This window comes from Olea europaea, chromosome 13 (genome assembly GCF_002742605.1).
Source record: "Olea europaea var. sylvestris chromosome 13, O_europaea_v1, whole genome shotgun sequence".
NCBI lineage: Eukaryota > Viridiplantae > Streptophyta > Magnoliopsida > Lamiales > Oleaceae > Olea > Olea europaea.
In genome coordinates, this window is record NC_036249.1 from 11,118,346 (window position 1) to 11,143,925 (window position 25,580).

General features: G+C 36.0%; 2 protein-coding genes across 4 annotated transcripts; one reads left to right on the plus strand and one right to left on the minus strand.

Moving 5' to 3' along the window:
* The first annotated feature begins 19 nt into the window (after positions 1–19).
* Positions 20–4,415, plus strand: LOC111407577. 3 transcript variants are annotated; one of them, XM_023037160.1, is made up of 3 exons: positions 20–152; positions 428–586; positions 1,289–4,415. In XM_023037160.1, exon 3 carries the CDS (start codon positions 1,349–1,351, stop codon positions 4,310–4,312), a length of 2,964 nt encoding a protein of 987 aa, XP_022892928.1. In that variant the 5' UTR covers positions 20–152; positions 428–586; positions 1,289–1,348; the 3' UTR covers positions 4,313–4,415. The 3 variants fall into 3 exon arrangements, with proteins under 3 accessions (XP_022892928.1, XP_022892929.1, XP_022892927.1); XM_023037159.1 differs by lacking the exon at positions 20–152 and adding an exon at positions 187–335; XM_023037161.1 differs by lacking the exon at positions 428–586.
* A 963-nt stretch (positions 4,416–5,378) lies between these two features.
* LOC111407578 (AT-rich interactive domain-containing protein 2-like) lies at positions 5,379–18,210 on the minus strand. Its single transcript, XM_023037162.1, has 3 exons — positions 18,032–18,210; positions 16,364–17,844; positions 5,379–6,732 (listed from the first exon to the last, which is right to left on the minus strand). Exons 2-3 carry the CDS (start codon positions 17,732–17,734, stop codon positions 5,839–5,841), a joined length of 2,265 nt encoding a protein of 754 aa, XP_022892930.1. The 5' UTR covers positions 17,735–17,844; positions 18,032–18,210; the 3' UTR covers positions 5,379–5,838.
* Positions 18,211–25,580: the final 7,370 nt, after the last annotated feature.

A 25,580-nucleotide genomic window follows, 5' to 3' on the forward strand; every position in this document is an offset into this window, starting at 1 on the left:
AGAGAGAGAGGTAATTTACATTTACCTTTAAACAGACAGAAGAAGTGAGGGGGACTCAGGAAAGAGAGAAAAAAATGAGGATTTTTTTTATGGTCTCTACTATGAAATGAATAATGGAGTCTGAAAACCCTTTAGATTTTCTGCAAAATAAGGTAATAATTATTTGCCATTTTTTCTCTTTTTTTATGTCACTTTTTTTGGGAACTGGGCTCTCCCTCCCTCCCTCCTCCCTCTCTCTCTCTCTCTCTAAAATAGTTAAAATACTTTCAAACTTCACTTCCCAGCATTGGAAAACTCTTTTTCTCATTGTCATTTGTCGATTTCCCTGTATTTAGGTAATGTTCATGACCAAGCGCTCCCATATGCATACACCTTTTTATACATTATATACACTAGTGTTAAATAATTGATTTTTTTTTTTCGCCAGGTTCAAGAAGTTTGGAGGCACTACTTTGAAAATAACGATTTTGGGTCGCTTTGAAAATAACGATTTTGGGTCAATATCAATTGATTTGAAGAAGTGGTTTTGCTGGATTTGTAGAGAAAACGATTGAATCTTTGTATCTAAAATCTTCGTTTTGATTAAGTAAGTTCTTCAGATCTGATTGTTGTCAAAACTGAGTTTTATTCAATTGAATTGGGATTGTGTCATTTATTTAAGAAAGTTTTTGTAATTTTTAAGTTTATTTTAGTTCTAAAATTCTTTGGACTTTCAAGATTTTTAATGTTCCCATTAGATCTTTCGAAATATATGTAGGAATTAAGCATCTTTCTTATTGTATGATTGTAAGTTCTAATGGTTTAAGATGGATCTTAGAGGAATAAAACTTGAAATTTTCATATTTTAATTGCTTTATTCAGATAATTTTCTCTTTTAGCTCTTTAAGTTATGACCATTAGTTCTCTGCATATGTAGGATACGCATTTGTTGGAATGATTATATAGTTCATTAACGTTAAATCTCAGTCTATCGATAATCTATCACTGAATTTGGTTGCTGTTTATTGATTTCTAAAATTATGCTGTTCTTGATCTTCACATTATTCCTTCACAATTTTCTTCATGTAAGAGTTTGGTTTGATCTTTGTTGGTCTGGAACCGCAATGCTGCAACTTTTAACCCTTTGCGACTTAAAATGATTCAACAGCATAATAGGCAAGAATTGAACTTCTTTTTCTAATTATCTATTGCCCAGTTCTAGTCAAATTATGAATAATTTCAGTTACATTTTAGTTCAAGTATTGATATACTCATTTGAAGGTCCTAAAATCATTTTTCTCCATTTCAGATGTGCTTTTTTCAAGAATGCATGGGATTTTAGCTCACGTGGAATCGAGTGAGGGTAAATATGGATCTTCAGGCAGACAGTTCTAGATTTGGATCGTTACCCAATACGACATTGAGGAATCTCTCGTCATCCTCTTCTGCATTTTTTTCGGCAAATCAATCGCCCTTCTTCTCCCCAAGATCGCCAACTGGTCGGTTATCCACACATTCCAACAATCCATGTCATGGTGCCGGTACAAATACGTTATCGGAGACTCCAGAAGTGGAATCTTTAATAAACATCAGATTTGCCTCAAATGATATTTGTCCTGCATCTGCAGCTTGTACCTCGAATGATTTCAGAAAGGTCGATCATGTTTCCACTTCAACAGGAATATCAAATAGTCCTTTATCGAGTTATAGTATTAGTCATGATGGTTTCACAAGAAATAGGTGTAAAAGCAAAAAGATTGGGCGATTGTTTGAAACTATGGTTCCTCCAACTTCTTTTTCTTCTAATAGACTCAGGAGTTGCGACGTATACATAGGTTTCCATGGCCGCAAACCTTTATTACTTAAGTTCACTAATTGGCTTCGAACAGAGTTAGAAGTTCAAGGGCTGAGTTGTTTTGTATCAGACAGAGCTCGGTGTACAAATTCGAGAAAGCATAGCATTGTTGAGAAGGCAATGGATGGTAGTACATTTGGGGTTGTCATCTTGACAAGAAAGTCATTCAGAAATCCATACACCATTGAAGAGCTCCTGTTCTTCTCGGGCAAGAAGAATTTGGTTCCTGTATATTTTGATTTGGGTCCATCTGACTGCCTTGCGAGAGATATAACTGAGAAACGGGGAGAGCTGTGGGAAAAACATGGTGGTGAGCTCTGGCTGCTTTACGGAGGACTCGAGAAAGAATGGAAAGATGCTGTTAGCACCCTTTCTCGTGTTGATGAGTGGAAACTAGAGGCTCATGAAGGTAAATGGAGGGACTGCATATTGAGAGCTGTCACTCTTTTGGCATTCAGGTTAGGAAGGAGAAGTATTGTAGATAGAGTAACTAAGTGGAGAGAGAAGGCCGAGCAAGAGGAGTTCCCTTTCCCTCGAAATGAGAATTTCGTTGGTCGGAAAAAGGAGTTATCTGAGCTGGAATTCATGCTTTTTGGTGATGTCAGCGGAGAAGCAGAGAGAGACTATTTTGAACTGAAGGCAAAACCAAAACGAAAGAACTTGACAATTGGTTGGAGTAGGAGTAATTCAGTGGATGAAAAGCGAAGGAACCGATACAGTGAAAGTAGCAAGAGAAAGGGGAAAGAACCAATTGTATGGAAGGAATCAGAAAAGGAAATTGAAATGCAAAGCACTGAATTTTCTCAACATACTCCAAAGCTAAAGAGTACTGGAAAGAACGAAAGGAGATTGAGATCGACCAAAGTTGTGTATGGCAAGGGAATTGCTTGTGTGTCAGGAGACTCGGGCATTGGGAAGACAGAGCTACTTCTCGAGTTTGCTTACAGATTCCATCAAAGGTATAAAATGGTTCTATGGATAGGAGGGGAAAGCAGATACATTCGGCAGAATTATTTAAACCTTTGGTCATTCTTAGAAGTCGACGTAGGGGTGGAGAATTGCATGGAAAAAAGCCGGACAAAGAGCTTTGAAGAACAAGAAGAGGAAGCCATAGCCAGAGTTCGAAAGGAGCTCATGCGAAATATTCCTTTTCTGGTGGTGATTGATAATTTAGAGAGTGAGAAGGACTGGTGGGACCACAAACTCATAATGGATCTACTTCCCCGTTTTGGTGGGGAAACCCATGTTATTATATCCACACGACTCTCTCGTGTAATGAACCTCGAGCCATTGAGACTTTCTTACCTGTCAGAGGTAGAGGCAATGTCTTTAATGCAGGGATGCGTTAAGGATCTCTCAATTACAGAAATCGATGCACTACGGTCTATCGAGGATAAGCTTGGGCGGTTAACTCTTGGACTTGCTATTGTGGGAGCAATACTGTCCGAGCTTCCTATAAATCCAAGCAGGCTATTGGATGCCATAAATCGAATATCGTCAAGGGACACGACAAGGAATGGTAGGGAAAATCAATTGCTGCGGAGGAATAATTTCCTTTTACAACTCTTTGAGGTTTGTTTTTCCATATTTGACCATGCGGACGGACCAAGGAGTTTGGCCACTAGAATGGTCCTGGCAAGCGGTTGGTTTGCACCTGCGCCGATTCCGGTATCTATCTTAGCACTGGCGGCTAATAAAATACCCGAGAAACACCAACGTCGCCGGTTATGGAAAAAGATTCTGCATTCCTTAACTTGTGGCTTCAGATCATCATATGCTCGAAGATCAGAGGCAGAAGCATCTTCATTATTAATAAGATTTAATATCGGACGAACTTGTACGAGGGAAGGTTACATCCAATTCAACCAGCTTGTCAAACTTTACGCAAGGAAGAGAGGAACCACTGGAGTTGCGCAAGCCATGGCACGTGCTGTCATTAGTCAAGGATCAATATCCCATCACTCTGAACATATATGGGCAGCATGTTTCCTGCTTTTCGGTTTTGGAAAAGACCCTGTAGTAGTCGAGCTTAACGTGACAGAATTATTGTTTCTTGTGAAAGAAGTAATCTTGCCACTTGGCATTAGGACATTTGTTGCCTTCTCGAGATGCAGTGCGGCTTTAGAACTCCTTCGACTATGTACAGATGCATTAGAAGCCGCAGATCAAGCTTTCGTCACCCCAGTCGAGAAATGGTTGGATAAGTCACTTTGTTGGAAACCTATCCAAACCAGCGCCCAACTGAATCCCTGCCTTTGGCAGAACCTTGCATTGGCACGAGCTACCGTGTTGGAAGTCCGTGCGAAGCTAATGCTACGAGGGGGACAGTTTGATATAGGAGACGATCTCATTAGGAAGGCTATTTTTATTCGAACTTCAATATGCGGTGAAAATCATCCCGACACGATATCTGCTCGGGAAACCCTTAGTAAACTTACAAGACTCCTTGCTAATGTTCAAAGTCATACATCACCATAGATTTTAAATTTCTTGTAAACAGTAAATTCTTTTTTTTTACGGAATTTCACAGATGCTTTATCTATTCCAGAATTTATTTTCCTTGCAGAGGTCATTTGATTTATAATGTTGGTCCATTCAATTCATTACTTCCTATGTCTGAACCTGAGACACTGATGATTAAAGATTTCTTGGCTTGGATTGTTACTTTCTACATCAGAACCAAGGAACTTGTTTGGTAAATAGTACAATTGACATATTTTAACTTTCTTTAGAGATAATATATCCCTTTAGTACTTCCTCTAGTGTGTACTGATCTTGACGATGATAATTGTTATCATTGTGAAGGAAGAAATTTACCATTGGAACCATTGGGAGGTCTCTCATGCCATCTGTAACAGAGTTCATAAATATTTGTAGCTGACATCCATAGCAGCACATTTTCAATTGAGTGACTTCATAAAACCAGTAGTAATCTTCAGATCATGTGTTTGCTATGAGGGTCATCATCTTTTTAGTTTTTGCTTTGGTACCATTTTTCTAAATCACAAACACATTCGATATACCTTACACCTTGTAAGAGGGGAACCCAAAAGGTTACAAGTCACAAAGCATGATATAATTAGGGCCATTATATGTTGATACCATTTCAAGAACAGTCATGCATGAAGTTTTTATGTTTATTGAATGTAATTAGAGTAATCACATGCGAATACGTGCATGAGTTTAACTACAAGTGTATATTTTATCGTTCTGTTTGATTCATCTATCAAAAGATGAACGAGGATCAATGCACATGGATGACCATGTAAATACTTACTATCACTATGGATCATGTGAATACATACAAGGATTTTCCCATTTTATTATTTCACAATATATCTAGATCAGAGTCATCAATTTCTAACTTTATATGTGTGTAGAATTGTCTGTAAAAAGGGTGTGTGACATTGAGTCTGACTACCAACGTACGTTTTAAAATACATAATCTATCTTCGAAACCTTCTGCTCCAAATGCATTTTAACATCAATGCTTCCAAACATTTGATGTATTTATATCCCAAATTGTTGGGGCAACAAACCAATAGTAGTTCTAAAGACATTCAACCAAATTCCCAACAGGCACATCAAACAACACTAAGCATGAGCGCTCGTGACAAAGATGGCTACAAACCAAAAAGTGTTTTTATGAACAAAGGATTATGTTACATGAAAAAAAGAAAAAAGAAAAAAACCAAGTTTGGTGACCTCTCTGCAGTTGATTGTCTATGTATATTACACAATTAACTAAAGTCGAAACTCAATAGTCCGATACTATTTTCCCGTATGTGACCGCAAAATTTAGCTTGTTCTCGGCGAAAGCATTACGGATCGTCTGGGATTAGGTAAGACGGCCACATCCACCACCAAATCGCCACATCTTCCATCTCTATTATTTGTTATTGGAGAAGCCGATCATTTTCAGTAGTAGTGAATGCTGCATCTGTAAATATAGAAGCTTAATGTTATGCATAAACTGCAGAAAAAGCATGAACCTCAGTCATATACTACGCCAAATCAGCAGATTCGTTATTCTGTGTGCATGTAAGTAACTTCCAGCCAGGAACCGTAACTGCTTGACACCCAAAACTATCGCCTACGGATCCACACCCCTTTTCATCATCATCACTGTTAATATCATTTGGCGTTGCCCGGTTTTGGTAGCTTCTACGCTGGACGAGGAAAACATTGAAGTAGTAGCTAACCAATTTCTCCAGAGTCTTGGTAGGTAAAAATCGGGAAGCATTGTTCCAGAACTTATTTCGGACAGAAGCATGTGCGCTTTTTGCATCCTTGAATCTCTTTTCCTCTTCTTTTGTCCATGAAAGTGAAACCTCCTCCCCCATGCGATCAAATCGCCAATGGTAGAACAGAGAACCGAGTTCGTGCTTTAACTTAAACCTCTTCTCAGCAATGTGAAACCTAACACATTCAACAGAATGTGGAAATCGACAATAACATTTATGCTGTCTTCCCATTGTAAAAGGATCCGATTCATCAATGGATTTGATTCTACCATCTTCTGGGGACCACATTTTTGTTCCTAACCACTTAGAATCACTGTTGAGGGGAAAACCAGTCCATTCAGGGACTCCGGCTTGAAAGAGAGGGCCCACAGAAACTTGCTTCTCTGCTGGCATGCCACAGGAATTGGGACCTTGTGGATCTAGAGGCGGTATCTCAATAGAGACCACCACAGATTCTTTTGTGCCATTCCTGACTCCTACCATTTGACCGTTAACAACTTTACTTTTAGTGACCGTGGGTGCATTGCAACATGAACACAAGAGAGATTTTGTTAAAGAAGCTCTTTTACTGCATCTTACTTTCTCTGAAGCTTGGCGGTCGAGATTGTCTTCTTCATACATAGAAGGATGCATCCTAAGCTTCTTCTGTTGGCCCTGCTGACGTCATGATAAGTTCAATAATAACTTTAAGGAAGATGCATTTCAAATAATTCATGAATCAAATGGAACTGGTGATAATAGAATAAAAAAACTACAGTATTCAGAAAGATCACTCGAAGAACTGTTCACAACAACTCTTATATTTTTAGCTTCCTAATAGCTGCACAAAATTGACAATTTATATAATTTATGTCTAAACAGAGAAATTCCAATTTCATGCGAACATTGACTTTGTATTGTCTAAACTTTTTAATCGTGATTCGAAGACTTGTCTTCCGTTTTGCAGAAGAACTTACTAGGCCACTGTTAAAATGTTTCCCTCTTTTGCAAAGTTTAGAGGAGAAAAAAATATAATTTTCATGTAATGCTTCAAAAAACTCCCTGCAAACCACAACTAGTTTGGTTGACTAAGAAGGGCTAGGTGCACTTGAATGTCAGTGAGTTAATTGTCTAATTGTGGCATCATTTATATTCTTACAACTTTCACATGTGCACCTTAACTGGATACTTTATCATAGGTACTGCAATAAGCAGCGAAATTTTCCGAAGCAAAATTTTCACTCATCGCATTCTAACTAGGGACATCTCCATATGTTTAAGAGTTAATGCAACACAAGTATACATACATACAAACACACAAAACAAGCCCACCGTCAAGTGGCTTAACTTCTTTGCCTGGGGATAAGAGCCATGCATAACTTCACAAACTAACCGGGAAAATGATCAGGTAGGAATCCTCATGAGAATCATTACAGTTGAATCTCAGTTGATGGATTCAATCTTCACTCAGTAATCAGTCAATCTGTCCAAGTGATTTGTAAACCCTCGAGTGGAAAGTTATTGACTCATATATATATATATATATATAAATCACTGCTGCAACCTACTTGACATTTCCCTTTCCCTTAAAATCAAGAATTTCAAACCTCTTTGAAAGCCTTCAACAAATATATCCCAAAATTTAACTCTTAACGCTTCTCTTTGCTGGTGTGACCTCTGCTCACAATGCAATCATCTTAGAAATTCTTTCTCATCTGATATCACTTTCTTATAAAACAACTCATTTATTCCCAAACTTTTCTTGAAGAGAATGCAAAGTAGTACAGTTCTGGGAAACCTTTTCACTTCATATAGTTTAAAATGAGTTATTTTTTCCAGAGCCCATCCAGTCACTTTCTAATTCTTCAGTGCTATTTACCATAGTCAAAAGAGACACGCTGAGATCTAGGTATGTTTTGGGCGGCCTAAAAAAAGGGGAAAGGTAATGCTCGTCATCCTCCTCCTACACAAGTCCATGACTCAAATTCCAAGGTAATGGAATCAACAAGTACTCTTCATCCTAGTTATTTTTGTAAGGTTAGTTGATCTTTGATTTATCCACTGATCTTAGAAAAGTGAACAGTACACTTGTCATCCTATCTCAAAATGCCTATCTTACAATAGATTATCAACTTCTCATAGAGCCTTTATCTCTCACCTATCAAGTGTGTAAATTATCAAATTTGTGCAGGAAGATCTAAAAATAGTAAAATACCAGCATGGACAGATGAATTCCTAAAATAGACCAACCAAGGGGGAAGACTTACAGGGTTGCGAAGGGGTATTTACTTTCAATCACAAGGCTGATGGATAGTTGATATATATAAGCGAGACTCAGTTGAAAAACTGAACACCTAGATTCCTGGTATTGACTCCCATGAAGCTTTGTAACCGTGGAAAGAATGAACAGAAATTAGAATGTAGTTGATGTAGGATGGTTGAGAATTTCAGAACTTAAAGAAGAGGTAAGAAGGGAGGGAGAAACCAGAGAGGAGAGAGAAGATAGGGGAGGAAGGAAACGTCTAGTAGCAAACCACAATTCAATTCATCAATTCATTAACTGTCCCAAGTAAACAACAAAACAGATATAAATAGCAAACAAAATCCTAAAGATAAAGGACTTGGGCCAAACTCATTATACAAGCCCAATTACGTAAATAAGATTCCAAAACATAAATAAAGGTCTAACAAGAAAAATAAATAAAATGGATGTCTGCATCAGCAGTGCTACTTGCATTTGCAGCCAATTTGGCTGTCTCTCCACCAACTTGATGTTAAGAATGCAACTTGAAGAAGAAGTGTACATGGAATTGCCACTAGGTGTTGAGAAGATACGTGGAAGTCAGAAAACACATTGACTTAAAAAAATATTTTTACGGTTTATTTAGTGCCTGGCTTCAAAGCTCAAGATTCATAAAGCCAACTTGATCGCAGTATGTCCTCCAAGAACATAGCGAGGGTAGGATCACTATCCTCATAGTATAAGTCGATGCTAGTATCTTGACTAGGAACAGTGAAGTGGACAAGAGAACACAAGAAAGTAGTTGCTAAAGAGTTTGGGATAAAAGACCTCGCCCCTTGAAACGCTTTCTATGTATAGAGGTCACTTTGTTCAGCAAAGAATTGCAATTATGAAAAAACAAAAAAATGTGAATTAGGGCAAAATGGAGAAGTGAAGATGATTCTTATTATTCCACACATACGAGACCGCATATAAATACTGTACAAAACCGGAAAAATAAGGTAACTACCTAAGTAAGGAAAAAATAAGGTTGCGGTTGGTTTGGCGTTTTTGGGCCATTTTTTATTTTTCGTTTTCGAAAACGAAAAACGCGTTTGGTCCGTCGTTTTCGAAAATGCATTTTCGAAAACGAGTTAAAATTTGTAACTGAAAACGAAAAACAACTTTTTATCATTTTGAGCGTTTTCATAGATCCCCAAAATGTGGAAAAAGCCCAAAACGCGCTGTTTTTGGGAAAAACTAAAAACGTTTTGAAACCGAAAATGAAAAATGAAAAACTAAACCAACCGCACCCTAAAATTTCCTAATCTAAATATGGTTATACAATAATAAATCAACACAATCAATCCCACAATAATTACGGGATTTCTACACTCCCCTTTAAGTTGGATCATATATGTTAATCATGTCCAACTTGTAGATGAAATCCTCGAAGTTTTGTCGCGGTAGTCCCTTGGTGAAAATAGCTGCAATTTGTTCTTTGGTAGGCACATAGGTCATGCATATAATCCCATTTTCAACTCTCTTTAATGAAGTGTCTGTCTACCTCCACGTGTTTGGTTCGATCATGTTGGACTGAATTGAGTGAAATGTTAATGGCTACTTTGTTGTCACAATAGAGTTTGATAAGAAGCCTTGCCATAACCTGTAATTCATTCAATAATATCATTATCCATAGTCCTTCGCATATTCCCTATGCTACCACTCTAAATTCGGCTTCGGCACTGCTCCTGGCTACCACATTCTGCTTCTTCTCCAAGTTCCCCCAGACGAAAATGCAATAACCAGTAGTTGATTTCCTGTCTTCTCATGAACCAGCCCAATCTGCATCTGTGAAAATTTCTACTTTTGTTCTTTCATTTTTCTTAAAGAATAATCCTTTCCCGGGGGTACCTTTGAGATATCGAAGAATTCTGTATACTGCTTCTAAGTGAGCTTCTCTTAGGGAGTGCATGTGTTGGCTAACCATACAGCGAATGCAATATCAAGTCTAGTGTGAGAGAGATAAATTAATTTTCCCACTAGTCGCTGATATCTCTCCTTTTCAATTGGCTTTCTTGTGTCTTCATCACTTCTTCCTATCTCCATTGGTGTATCACTTGGTTTACACCCAAGCATCCCTGTCTCAGATAGAAGATCAAGTATGTACTTCTGTTGTGAAACGCTAATCCCTTTTTTTGATCTTGCCACTTCCATACCTAGGAAGTATCGCATCTGACCCAAATCTTTTACTTTAAATTCTGTAGCTAGACTTTTTTTAAGCCTCTCGATTTCTTCTATATTATCCCCAATCAGTGTAATGTCATCAACATATACGATCAAGATTGTTTTTCTCCCAATTTTAGATAGCTGGTAGAACATCGTGTGATCTAATTATCCTTGTTGATATCCTTGACTTCTCAACACATTTGCAAATCTGTCGAACCATGCACTTGATGATTGTTTGAGGCGATACAGTGATTTTTTGATTTTGCACACCCTATTTCCTTCACCATTATTACAGAAACTAGGGAGTAGTGTCATGAAGATTTCTTCCTCGAATTTTCCATTCAAGAATGCATTCTTAATGTCAAACTGTTGGAGAGGCCAATCCAAGTTGGCTGCTATGGACAAGATAACTCGGATAGTATTCAATTTTGCTACGAGGGCAAAAGTTTTTGTGTAATCAATGCATAAGTCTGCGTATATCCTTTTGCCACAAGTCGAGTTTTATACCGTTCTATTGTCCCATCACCTTTATCCTTTACATTGAAAACCCATTTGCATCCAACAGGTTTTTTTCCTCTTGGTAATTCTACCACATCCCAAGTTTTATTTTTCTCCAAAGCTTGTATTTCTTCCAAAACGGCTTCTTTCCATTTTGAAATAGTCGTAGCCTCCTGAATGCTCTTTGGAATTTTAGTACTGTCAAGGCTATAAGAGAAATTACGAAATCTTGTAGATAGGTTGGTATATGAGACAAATTTTGGGATAGGATGGAGAGTACATGACCGGGGCTGTTTTCCGAGAGCGATGGGTAGGTCAATTTCTGAGAGCTCATTATGTGACTGAGTTTCATTTGGATTTGGAGCTATCATCAAGTCCAACTCTCTTGGTGCTTCAGATGTAAGGTTCTCTTTGTACGTTGATTTTGGCCTCCTTGAATAAACGAAAATCTCCTTATTGACTTGTTTTTTAGGATCTCCCCGAGTTTAAGCTACCCTTTGCAAATGACATATTAGAATCATGAGAGATGATTGGATCTCCCTCTGAGTTTAAGCTACCCTTTGCAAATGACATGTTAGAATCATGAGAGATGATTGGTTTAGTAATGTTAAGAGTAAAATCTAGGAGTTGATCCGAGTTCTCGAGCCGATCTTCACTCAACTTCTCCCCCTGAAGAGAGGGTTTTTGAAAGTATGGAGTTTTTTTGAAGAATGTGACTTCTTTGCTCACCAAAACCTTTTTTGTGGATGAATCATAGCATTTGTAGCCCTTTTGGGTAACAGAATATCCAATGAGAACATATTTAAGTGCACGAGGATCGAGTTTTCCCCATTGATGTGGGTGTACATGGACAAAGGCTGTACACCCGAATACACGAAGGGGTAGATTTGAATTAAGACGGGAACTTGGAAAATATTCTTGAAGTATTTGGAGAGGAAATTTGAATGAGAGGACTCTGCTAGGCAGTTTGTTTATGAGATATGCCGATGTTAAGATTGCATCTCCTCAAAAATATTTCGGCATATTTGTGGTGAACATTAAGGCACGGGCTACCTCAAGGAGGCGTCTATTTTTTCATTCAGCGATCCCATTTTGTTGAGGGGTATTGACACAAAAACTTTGATTAATTATACCTTGTTTTCTAAAAAATTCTTTCAAGGTAGTATTAAAATATTCTGTGCCATTGTCAGTTCGCAAGATTTGTATTGGTGTATGAAATTGTGTTTTGATCATGGAATGAAAGTTAACGAATATAGTTTGGACATCAGATTTTTCTTTTAGCAAGTAAATCCAACACAATCTAGTATGATCATCTACAAATGTTACGAACCATTTTTTGTGAGTTTGACCCGGGATGCGTGATGGTCCCCATAAATCACTATGAATTAAGGTAAATGGTTTAGACGGTTTGTACATAGATTGTGGGAAGGGATGACGATGATGATTCGCTAGTGCACAATTTTCACATTGGAAATCAATGATTCTTTTATTTGGAAACAATGAAGGAAACATATGATATAAATATTGGAAATTGGGATGACCCATTCTAAAATGCCGTAAAAAAGGTTCACTATCATTCGAAGAAGAGACAGAATCACAAGTTGCAATTTGATTTTGTTTACTCACATTAGCCTCCTCAAATTCAAATATTTCCTTTCCCTGCTATTGGTGACAGTGAACCATCGGCAATTTTAACTTTAATATTACCAGCACAAGTAGAATATGTTGAAAAAAGGTGATAAGAATCCATTATGTGATCAGACGCACCTGAGTCAATAATCCAGGGAGCTTTGGAGTGTGGAGAGATGTGTAAGGCAGTTAAGGGGTTGCCTTTCTTTGCTAGAGAACTTGATGGATTAGGTGAATGAAATTCTGAGAACATTTTGTATAGTTGCTCTAATTGCTGAGGATTGAACGCTGCTTTTTGAGTAGAATTTTGTTTTTCTTCCAATTGGATCAATACAAGCTTGGTATCCACGATTTCTATTATTGTGTCTTGGTTTCCAATCAGTTGGCTTTCCATGTATCTCCCAACAAGTATCCTCTTTATGACCCGGTTTAGGACAGTGATCACACCAGGGACGTCCTCGTTGTTTTCCTCTTAACCCATTAGCTCCAGACCCATTTCCTTTAATTAATGGGCTTACTTCATTTGGCCCATTTCCTTTGAAATTATAGGTACCCGGTCCAATTTTTATTTGGTTCGATCCAGTCCTTTTAATTACTTGGACTGACCCAATCGGCCCAGAGGCGTTAGAAATAAGGGTTGATCCATTTTCTTCTTCCTCAGAGCCTTCGATCCCGTCGTTCAACCTAATTTTCCGGCAGCTTTCTTCTCTGCGCACATCGGCAAAGACCTCTCGGAGTGATTGCAGCGGTCGACGACCCAAAATCCTCCCTCGCACATCATCCAGGTCCCGATTTAAGCCGGCCAAGAACTCATAGATTCTCTCGTTTTCCAGTTTCTTTTTGTATCTCACTGTATCGATCGGGCAATCCCACTTCTCTTCAGTGTTCTGATCGAGTTCTTGCCATAAGGAGCTCATTTCCAGAAAGTATTCGGTCACGTCCTTGTCTCTCTGTCTTGTCTGCCAAAGCTTCGTTTTGATTTCAAATAGTCCTCTGTGTCCGAGTACATGTCACGCACCTCATCCCATTCATTCTTTGCCGTGGGAAGAAATAGATATGCCTTTCCAACTGCGGGTTTCATGGAGTTGATTAACAACGCAATCACCAAAGAATTTTCCGATCTCCATCTTTGTAGTCGGGCGGCATTGGTTGAGGCTGGTTGCTGCTTCTCTCCGGTTAGATAGCTGAGTTTTCCTTTCCCATCAATAATCAACTTAATTGATTGGGCCCATTCTCTAAAGTTTTTACCGTTCAATTTTTCCACAGTAAGTTGAATGGAGGTGTTGTCCAATCTGCTCGAGCCCATGGATGCGAAGGATTTTACCTCGCTGATTTGAGGCTCCTATGTCGTTGACTGGCTATTCTCCTTCGAGACCGAGTGTTCTGCCATGAGCGGTGGACAACTTGGGTCCATCTTAATAAGGTCAACCTTGTTAAGAGGAGTGATCCAAGATCTTTTTAAGTTAGTCAATATTTTGGTATTTAATCGATGTAGGATTTTTATCCCTTAACATGTCCCCGCAAGATGGTGGCTCATTTGAGCCGACCAATCTTGCAATCCGTTGCTCATTAATTGAGACTTATAATCGGATCAAATCGTTCGTTGGAACTTAATGGGCTCTGATACTATGTGAATTAGGGCATAATAGGGAAGTGAAGATGATTCTTATTATTCCACACAAAGGTTACAATACGAGACCTCCTATAAATACTGTACAAAATCGAAAAAATAAGGTAACTACCTAAGTAAGGAAAAAATAAGATTTCATAATCTAAATATGGTTATACAACAATAAATCAATACACAATCAATCTCCCAATAATTACGGGATTTCTACCAAAAAAAAAAAAAACACACTCTTGATTTGTTAAAAGTAACGTGCTATGTAATGTGCAAATAGGAGATGTCCCTATCGACCTCGACTGCAAAACTGGATTGTCCAAGATGCATAAAGTATTTGATAAGTGTGGTGACAAACAGTGGCGTAGCTAGAACTTTAGTTTAATGTGGCACTATGGAAGGCAGCCATACTACAACGGTCCACGTAATGACAGTTGATGCTCTAGCTATATTTGACGAAGCTTAAATTATATTTTAAGTTGGTCAAACATCATTTTTAACTAAACACTTTGGGAACCACGACTTTTATTCGCTTTCATCCAGAGATTCCATGGAACCCAAAACTTATAATCTGCAAGAATCTATATTAAACATACACTTAAAGTAATATTTGAAGAAAATAATAAAGATGTGGCTTATAGGCTAATCTGAAACCAGAATTCGATTTGTACATACAAGAAAATTTAAAATTTTAATTTTCTTAATTCAAGTTATTGTCTAATTGATGTGTCCGTGTAACAGAATTCATGACTATTTCCTAAATTTGATGGAATATTTTAAGTTTCAAGGCTTCATATTCAGGGTCGGACCCAATGAACGCTCAATGCAGGCAGATGCTTGCACTGAGCTTTGGGCCAACCCCCATTTAAGAACATAAGTCCTTTCCCACAGCCCTTCTTCTCCCCCTCTGCCATAAATATTATACCATAAACAAAAGTATTGGTGCATTTTGACCTTCTACCCCCACCATAAACGCCAGCCAAAGAAAAATTCCTCTATACTTAGCAAACTATCTCTTTACCATCCACTTCTCTCCATTTTCCCTCATATTCTTCCCTATATATATTTGTTCTTTGTGCAAGTGCACTTTCTGTATGGTTACACAAGCTTACGTCCTCGTTTTCCCATTCTTCACTTGATCTTCATATACACACACACGTATCCTGTCTATCTATGATATAGCATTCTAAATTTTGAGGCATTTGGTGTACGTTCGTGCTTACGTCCTGAATTGACAGGTGAGTTGGGTTTCTCAATCTGTGATTTCTTGGCATTTTTTTTCTTGTTTAGATCAGCGTATATAATAATTTTTTTATGCTCCATATTTGAGCCTTTATAGCTGTGTTGTTTGGCTTGATAATGGAGAGTAATATTAATAATCTCTACAACATTGGCAGATGCCGATACAGAACTTTGTAATTTTGTTCTGAAGTTACTTTTTGAGCTTTACTATTATTGCCCGCACTGGAAAAATTTTCTGGGTCCACCCCTGTTCCATTCTCTTTGTATCTTAAGAGTGGTTTTGTTGTATAACAAGTAGGATGTAAATGATAGGATGAGTTTTAGGATTGCTTTCTATTTCTTTTTGTATTCTACAACTCTAGTATTTATACCAATGCACTAGTTTGTCAGACAAGACTGAATTGGTCTTTCATATTTTGTCTGTCTTTTGGTTCTCTTCTGCTCTCAAATACACATGAGCTGAAGTCTATGATGAACTTAATGAAGAATGACACTTGATCAATAAAATAATAAGGGTTCTAATGTTGTTGTTTGTTCAAATTACAGTACTATACATGATAAAGAAAGAAGAATGACGAGATGCCATCCTGATTAAGGACATTAAAGCAGAACCAGCAAACAAATACACAATTAAACAACCAGAAGAAGAAGAAGAAATAATAATAAACTAACTACACGTCAATTTTGAGTTATGAATGAAGCCAAAAAAGAAGAAATAACAAATTCATGAAAACTTAACTTTCAGGTTAACAATGAAGAGTGCGGCAAATTACTGTGAAAAATATGCTGAGAAATCTAATGATACAAGTAAAAGAATTTCCATAAATGAAAATCACCAAAACTAGTTGTAACAAAATTCCTTTTACCTGATGGACAGATTCATCTGTACTTATATCACCGTGCCTTTTTACCAACAGCGCCTCATGAACTAGCAGAGACTGGAACCACAACTCTTCATTACCTTGATCCTTCCAGTTGGAAGACTCGGGTATCTTCCCAATTGCAGGATCATCAGAATGTTTCGCAGTGTGGATGAGCCAATTTAACATTTCCGACACAGATTGAGATTCTCGTTTCCTCTTCTGAGAATCAAACACAGTCCCAACGACACTACCGGCTGACATCACAGCATCTTGGTCATTTTGGGTACTCAACCTTCCAACATCCTCAGTAATGTTACATGAAAGAACCTGCATATTACAAATGACTGTCTCAACCACCTTCTTAGCTGATGCCAGGTTACCATCATTGTCTAGGGCAGAGAATTTTTTATACTCATCATCAGCATTTTTTTGTGCATTTTTACGTACTTTTTCAATGACTTTCTCAACAACTTTCTTGGCCGATATCACGATGTTAGCATCATCTTCAAGACAAGAATTTCGATATCTGTAATCAATTTGTCCTTTAGAAAATCCATGTACTTCATTGACAACCTTTCTGACTATCCTCTTGGCTGCTGCAGCAAAATCATGGTTAATGCTTCTATCTGAATCATCATGCATTTCACAAATGACGTTTTCAACAACCCTCTGGGCTGAGGATGGAAGATTTTGGTCATCATTATTGCAAATTTTTTCATATTCATCACGACAGAAATGTTCCTTAACATCCACCCCCTCAGTTATTCTTCCTATCTCCAAAGAATGTAATTCACTTATACTGTTAACAGAATGGATGTCCTTTCCATTCTGAACATCATTTTCTATCTCTTCTTGTCTATCCGATGACAGAAGACAGAACCTTGTCTTCAACTCCTGACACAATAATTCTAATTTCTGAACAACGCCATTCTCTTCACCCTTCAGATCCCTATCTACAAAAACCTGTCGCAACCATTGATCCAACTCATTCAAATACTTCATATAAATCAACTTAAGGGACGGAATTGATCCACAGCTCAATCCACATTCCTCTACAACAAATCTCCAGAATTTATTCCTCGAAACAGCACTGTATCCACCTATTTTCCAAACTACCCAGAAGAGCTTAAACAAATCAATTGCTTGTCCATCATCGCACAAAGCCGGAAGAGGCCTAATGCATTTGCTGACAGACTTTTCTCTCATAAAAGCCACAAGTAGTTGATCAAACAAGCTCCTTAGCCTTTCCTTATATGCATCAAACCTACATTCCTCAATTGGAAAATCGAGATCAAAACCAAATCCAACTTTCCCCTTAGCATTTTCAACTTCGTGCAACAATGAATCATCTCTCAAATTTGAACATCCTTCCATTAACTTCAATTTTTTCTTCCCCCCCTTTGACAAATTTTCTGGGTTATTTTCTTTTTATTTTTCTTCCTTTCAGGGTATTGAATTATTGCACCAAAGAAATGAACAAAAACCTACATCAACCCATATAAAAAAAAAATAATAATACATAAATAAATAAATAAAAGGAATAACTAAATAAACCAAAGCTGATAAATCCCAGAAAAAAAAAATTAAAGAAGGCCATGCATACAATCTATACATAAAAACACAAACACTACTTTGCATGAAAAAAAGATATGTATATATGTAGGAATTCACCTCGGATGCATCGCACCAGCTCTATATATAATTCTATTTCCAGAAAACCCACCATTTCCCCCGGCAATAGCAATAGGGTGCGTGTATTTGAGTAAATACAGACAACAATTACCGATTAGACCATTTCTCCCATTTGTGCTTGGGATTTTGTTTCTTTAAGAATAATGGTCCGGATTATTACATACATATGCAGATTATAATCTGTAAATGATTAGTCCACAAGTACAAAATCAATTACTAAAAGTTTGACAAACCTGGCAAGTGGCGGTTTCCTGTTAGTGGGGCGGCTGGCCCCACCACCACTCCACCAATAGGGGGCCACCACTTGTCAGGTTTGTCATTGATTTTGTACATAATTTTGTACATATAGAATAATCCATTTGTAAATAGTCAAATATGAAATTAGTGAGTGGGGACAGGCGTCAAAATGGTTAGACAGTTCGCTATCCAACTCTTAAAAAAGGAATAAAGCCAAACATCCGCGAGGATGACCAAACCGATGATCGCACTCATGTGGATGCGGGGGTCATACGTGAATAAAGTAATGCCCGACCTCCGCTAGTGTGTGTATGCAATCATCCCGATAGTCGTGTAGCATGGTTGTAAAAAGAAAAAATTATATTATTTATAGTTGTTGACATTTTTTAAAAAAGGTTGAACCTCAATCTTGAGGATGCCATCACCCCGTCCCTGAAACATCGTGAATGAGGTAAATTGCGAGATGTGCTTTAACAAGTCAGGGAACAAGAGATTGTCTGTACGTTGGTGTCCACAAAGAGTCCAATTTCATATTTCAGCAATCAAACCCTCACACTGCGACTACTAGTAAGGTTGAGACTACCTCACTCTTTTTCTTTGCACCATTGGATTATGCCTCGAGGGACAAGTTGTTGACATTTTTGTTGACATACAATGACGTCTAAAATTTGAGTTATTGATTGTTTTATGTTTTTTAAAAGAAAATCGGATCGAAAAGTCGAGTAAGCTTATGGGTTGACGTGACATAATTAACGGGTCGAGTGGAACTTGACAATTCAACTCCACGACTCAAATGATCGGCCTGGTGCAGTTATAAACTAGGAAAAACAATATAAAATAGTAAAACTTATAAGTATGAGAATATTGAATTAATTGTTCCAATGATTACTGAACTTAAATCCATATATTTGATTGGTCATTGAAATTTAAAATATTGAGTTTTAATCATTGAATTTAGGTCTGTGTATTCGATTGGCCACTGAACTTTGAAAAATGTTGTACGTTACTCACTAGTAAAAATGTTGAATTTTGAAAATGTTGAGTTTACAGTAAGTAATGTACAACATTTTTCAAATTTTAGTAATCAAAACTCGATATTTTAAATTTCAATGAGCAATGAGGACATAAACTTAAGTTTAGTGACCAATAAAAAATATGGAACTAAGTTCAATAACTATTGGAACAATTAACTCGAGAATATTTCACAAGCCATTTTCGTGGTGTTTCTTTAGAATACTAGAGTGGATTATTGTGAATCATGAAACAAAATTAGGGAGTAAGTTCGATTATCAAAAATGATTAGATAGTTCGACCCATCTCTTCAAAAATCTAGATTACAACTAGCCCAGCTAAAATTTGAGCAAGTTTATGAATTGACATGACATAATAAATAGGTCATATTGGACTGGACAAGTTAACTCAACAGTTTAAGAGGACCAACTAGCTCGACTAGTAAATGGAAAAACAAAAATTTATAGAGAAAATCTTACAACTGTGAGAACATTTTACAAACCATCTTAATAATGGTGTAGTTTATTACATATTTATGCAGATTTTATCAACCTATATATACTATATAGCGAAGAATCAAATTAAGATGGTTGTGGAGAGGAACAGAGAATAGGAAAGTAAATTATTAGATTTTTGTGGAAAATGAGAAAACTAATTTATTATTGAAGACCTAAGAGTGGGGACAATGGGTTGGGTTGGACAGAAGTCCGGTCCAACCCATGTGCCGAGTCGGTCCTAATTTCAAAAGTAGGGCCCTAACCTACTCATGGGCCCATTCTCAAAAAATCATATTAATTATATATTGAGGAAATTAGGCCTACTACCTCAACATCAACAATATTATTACCGTATTAATTACTTCCAAAACATCAACAATAAAATCACCCAAAATAGAAATCCAAATCAGAGAGGAGAACTCTTTGAATCAGAAAATTCCAATACCCTAAACCCTCCCCCACTCCTCAACAGCAGTGATTTCCTATTCGAGAAACTTCATCCGACTCAACTTTTCGATCCGTCTTTGTCGACTCCTTTTCAACTCTCAACCACAGATTTCAAATGTTTTGGTATAGTATCTTGGCCATTTTTATGGAGTTATATTTTTTAGGAAAATGTGTAATTAGTATTTGCTTGATTCTTTATATTTCAAGGTTTTTTATGTCGAAGATTGAACAATGAATTGCTTGGGAGAAATAATATTACTTCGGTATATTTTGTGGAATTGAAGCGGAGGCATTTCTTTGTTTTTAAACTAAAAATGTTATAAGTATTTGGATTTGAATATAGTAGCTTCAAATTGTTGAAATGCTGTGTCTATGTTCCGTATCATTAATTGATGAAATTATTTTTGATTTTGAACTTCAACTGCTGGTTTTTTAAGTTGCTGAACATGGTGTCCCAGCTTACTGGCCAACATAAATTGGAGGGGTCATATTTACTCGTGGAAGATATGGGGAAAATTATTGGTGGAAGTGACGTGCAAATACTTCGTGGGGATTTATGTTATCAAGTTCAGCTCCTAGTGGCTAGACCTCTATGGTTGGATTTGGGAATGGCTTGATAAAGGATAGACGTTATAACGAGTGTTTATGAAATTTTGTGGCATTTACATCTTAGTTTAGTCATCAATTTTCGTTAGTTGTGAGCTTATTGCAAACTTGGTTGCATTTAAATTTTTCGATTATGATTATATCGTTCAAGTTCTTAATTCAAAAGTTTTTAATTTGTTCATTAGTTGTGAACTTATTGGATAAGTTGGCTTTATTGAAAATCGTGGGTTATGATTCGTCACTTTTTTTTTTTTTCAGTCACTTGTTTTTTATTTGTGTCACTTTTTTTTTTTTTAATTTCGTCACTTTTTGAATGTTGTCACTTTTTTTTTTTTTTTTTTTAATTTTCATCACTTTTTTAGTGAAAATGTAGTAATGTGAGGTACTGACAGGTGGAAAATTATATGAAATGTCAGGCGAACAAAATGGATGGTGTTTTTTTGGTATTTGTCACTTTTTTTTTTTTTTTTTGAGTTTGTCACTACTTTTTTTTTTATTAATATTTTGTCACCTTTTTTGAGTTTGTGTTACTTTTTTTAAATTGTGTTAAAAAAAAAAGTGACATTTTGTCACTTTTAAATGTACACTATTTTTTACTTCAAAAAAACTGTTTTTTTCTTTTTTTTTTTATAGATTTTGTCACTTTTTTTAGTTTGTCACCTTTTAGGTTTTTGTCAATTTTTGTTTATTTATTTTTTTTATTTGTCACTTTCTTATCTTCCTAAAAATGTGACATGATATGTGATAAGAACCGCCACTACGCTCACGTGAATTGTCTTGGACATGCTGATTAAAATAAGAACATGATTATTGGAGTTGCACAAATGAATGGGGTTATTATGATGTTTGTCACTTTTTTTTAGTTTGTCACTTTTTTGAATTGTGTTTAAAAAAAAGTGACACAATGTCAATTTTACAGAGTGTTTTTTTATTTTCAAAAACCTTTTCATATGATTTTTTAACACACCCTTAATTTTAAGGGTATTTTTGTAAGTTGCCCTTATATATTTTGTTGAAGGGGAAAATTTATATTTTAGGCTTTTAAGTATGGGCCAATTCAATTTTAAGAGAACAAGTTTACAATTTCAAAACTCAAGTGATTGATAAATAATTAAATATATTTAAATTAAATATATTAAGGTCACAATTATAAAATTTATGATCACGAATACGTAATTATGTATCACAACTTATTTATTAATCACATATTATTAAAATAATTGGTAACAAATTAGTTCTCGATCACAAATAATTTTTTTTTATAAATCACAATTTATTAATCGGTCACAAATCACCAATTTTATAGTTTACAATTTATTTCACGATCACAAATTATCAAATTAGTTAGTCGCAAGTTATTTCTCAGTAACAAATTTTCGAATTATTAGATCACATATTAAATTGTCAAACAACAAACACTCCAACCCACCCCTAATCCCACCATCGATACCAATACTTGGTCACAAATCAATCACATGGTTACAAACACCTAAATACTTAGTTAGAAACACACTTTATCCCGCTCCTATCCCAACTAAACACCATGCCACTGCCACAATTTGTGACCACCACCATCACCAGTACCACACCACTACCGCCACCTCTAGACCACCACGACAACCAGATCCACCACTTGCACTACCATAAAATCCCAATAACACCAAAACATGGAAACCACCACCACTACCACTAGCTGTGCCATAGGAGTCGATCACGCTATAGTGACACTGCACAAAGAAGTTGTTGCAATGCCCTTTCACTGTGCGAGGTCACCGCACGACACCACTGTATGTGACTTCTCTGCTGCAAGCGACAAGTGAGCGCTGTTGCGCAATTGCGCTCACAGCAAATTGCCGTTGTACAGTGGCGCTCAGAGGCAATTGCTATGAGCATCACGTCGCTACTCACAGTGACGAGCCCCACTGTTGTCTTCAGCGGCGACGACCGTCCGTGTGTGAAGAGATGGGTGCGGAAGAGAAAATAGAGGGAAAGAAGAGGGAGAAAATAATTTAGGATTTGAATGGGGTGGATGGGGTAAAGTAAGAGTATATAAATTAATTTATTATTATTATTACTACCTGATTTTTATATAAGTAAATTTAAAACTTTATTTTTGAAATTCAATCTTTAAATACATGTTTCCCTAAAATTTCCACTTTGTTAAAATACTCTTTTTCGGGTTTGTAATCGGGTAAGATTAAAGAGAGTTAAGATCTATTATTCCCTCTATCATTTCATTACTCAAGTTTTAATACCTCGCTACATAAACTCTTGCTAGCAATTATTAAATTTACTAATTATACTTTTTCAGCCGTGCCCTTCCAAATATTTGGTTTTGCCCCCATGTAACTTTGAAAACCTTCATATAGTATAAATCCTCCAAATACCACGTACCTCAATTCAGTGTTCTAAAGGGCACGCTTAGGCGGCGCCCAGGTGCAATGCATTGCATTGCGAAAACGCCAAGTGGCTCGGCACCTTATTTAACGGTCAACGACAATTGTTGACGGCTATAATTTTTATTTTATTTTTTTTATTTTTTACAATTCTTTTAAATTAAAGCTTAAAGACTGATTTCTTCACTTCATCTGCCTTAGATTCACAACAGTGCTTGAAGTCTTGAACAAAGGAAAACTTCCAAAAATTCCTATCTATTTACTATTTACATTTGAATCTTATTCTTTTGTTGGAAACTTTGAAAAATTGTATAAAGCTCCTATAAATCTATTTTAGATGTTTAATAGGTAATAATTTTAATTATTAAATAATTGTTTGATTGATTAAAAATTAAAATAAGAAAACTCATTTTTAAGTTTTTTTTACATCTATGCCTTGTCTAAGCTCGTCTAACTAATAGCTTGGCATCTACGTATTACGTTTTTTAAAACATTGCCTCATTCTAATCCCATATTTGGTGGGATTAAAATTAGATTTTTAGTAGATTTTGATAAAATTGTTAAAGTATGTGGTTAAAAATTTGTTGATCCCATGAAATGTGTGGTTAAAATTAATTGTTGACTTTATCTTAAATTTAGATTTAGATTTTAATTTCTACCAAAATAGAAACTAAGTCTTGGGAACCGTCGTTGGTGGCATAGTCACCCGGTCTACCATCTTTATCATGAATATGCTACTTCTGGAGAGAGCTTGTGATTTGAAAAAGAGGTGAACTACTTTGATTGAGCCTCATAAATAAACCAAACTCACAAAAATGAAAATAAAAAAATGTAAATCATTCTACGAGTAGGTTATTATAGTATTCTATTTCGACGAATGAGTAACTTATAACATGGTGACTTTGTTACAAGGAATAGTTAATATTACACTTGTTAATCTAGATATATTTCAATTTTATATTATACGTTATAGAATAATCGTACATCCATCTGAACATAGGGTCAATATCTGCTATCCATCTAATTAATTTTTGACATGGTGACTTTGACGAGTAGGTTATTATAGTATGCTATTTTGACGAATGAGTTACTTATAACGTGGCGACTTTATTACAAGGACTAGTTAATATTACACTTATTGATCTATATTTATTTTCAATTTTATATTATACGTTATAGAATAGTCGTACATCAATCTGAATATAGAGTTAATATCTGCTATCCATTCAATTAATTTTTGACATGGTGACTTTGACGAGTAGGTTATTATAGTATGCTATTTTGACGAATGGGTAACTTATAACAAGGTGACTTTGTTACAAGGACTAGTTAATATTACACTTATTGATCTATATATATTTTCAATTTTATAGCATACCTTATAGAATAGTCGTACATCCATCTAAACATAGAGTCAAGATCTGATATCCATCCAATTAATTCTTAACATATCCTCAATAATTAGTATGTTATCTCATATTTACACTTATTGATTTCACTACTAACCTATTAAATTAATGATGTGTTAATAATTAATTGGATGTACAGCAGAATTGAACAACAGATCTTGAACCCTAAACATAATCGTATCCACCACCCGTGTTATGGAGATTGCGGCCTTCAATAGTCCAGCATTTAATTCCTTAAGGCATATACACTAAAAAATCTGGGGATGGACTTAATGTAATACAATGTGATAGATATGTAATTATATAATGTCCTTTAGGTTCACAAAGGGGTCACAATGTTTTTAATTGTAAAAAGCATTTATGGAGAAGTTGGAGTATCGCATGGGAGACTAACAAATCCAGAGCTCTAGAGAATTTGTTATTTAATAATTGATTTTGGTATAATTTACAAATGAAATGTATGTTTTTGTTTATAGGTGCGAGGATATAGATATGTTCATCATTATTATTTTTGTCTATCATCCAACAATATATCTGTAATAATATTATATATTATCGCATTTGATTTTATCGTTTATATTTCAGCGCAGATATATGCAATTTTTTGGTCAAATATTGAGCACCATATGAGGATTTTTGATAAAGAAATATTTATCAACGAATGTTAAATAACAAATTTTAAAGAACATTTTTCACTATAAACAATTACTAACTTATTAAATATATATGAAAAAAAAATTGTGAGAGCTCCTACTTCAACTTGTATCCCTTTATAATTCATACATGTTTGTCCACTTATCTACATCTACAACAAATTAAAAGTAAGAATTGAGGAGAAACTTTTGATTACCGAATTTACCCTTACATATTTAGCTCTATGTCCAACAGACCCTCATTTATCCTTATATCTTTAATTTGTCATTTT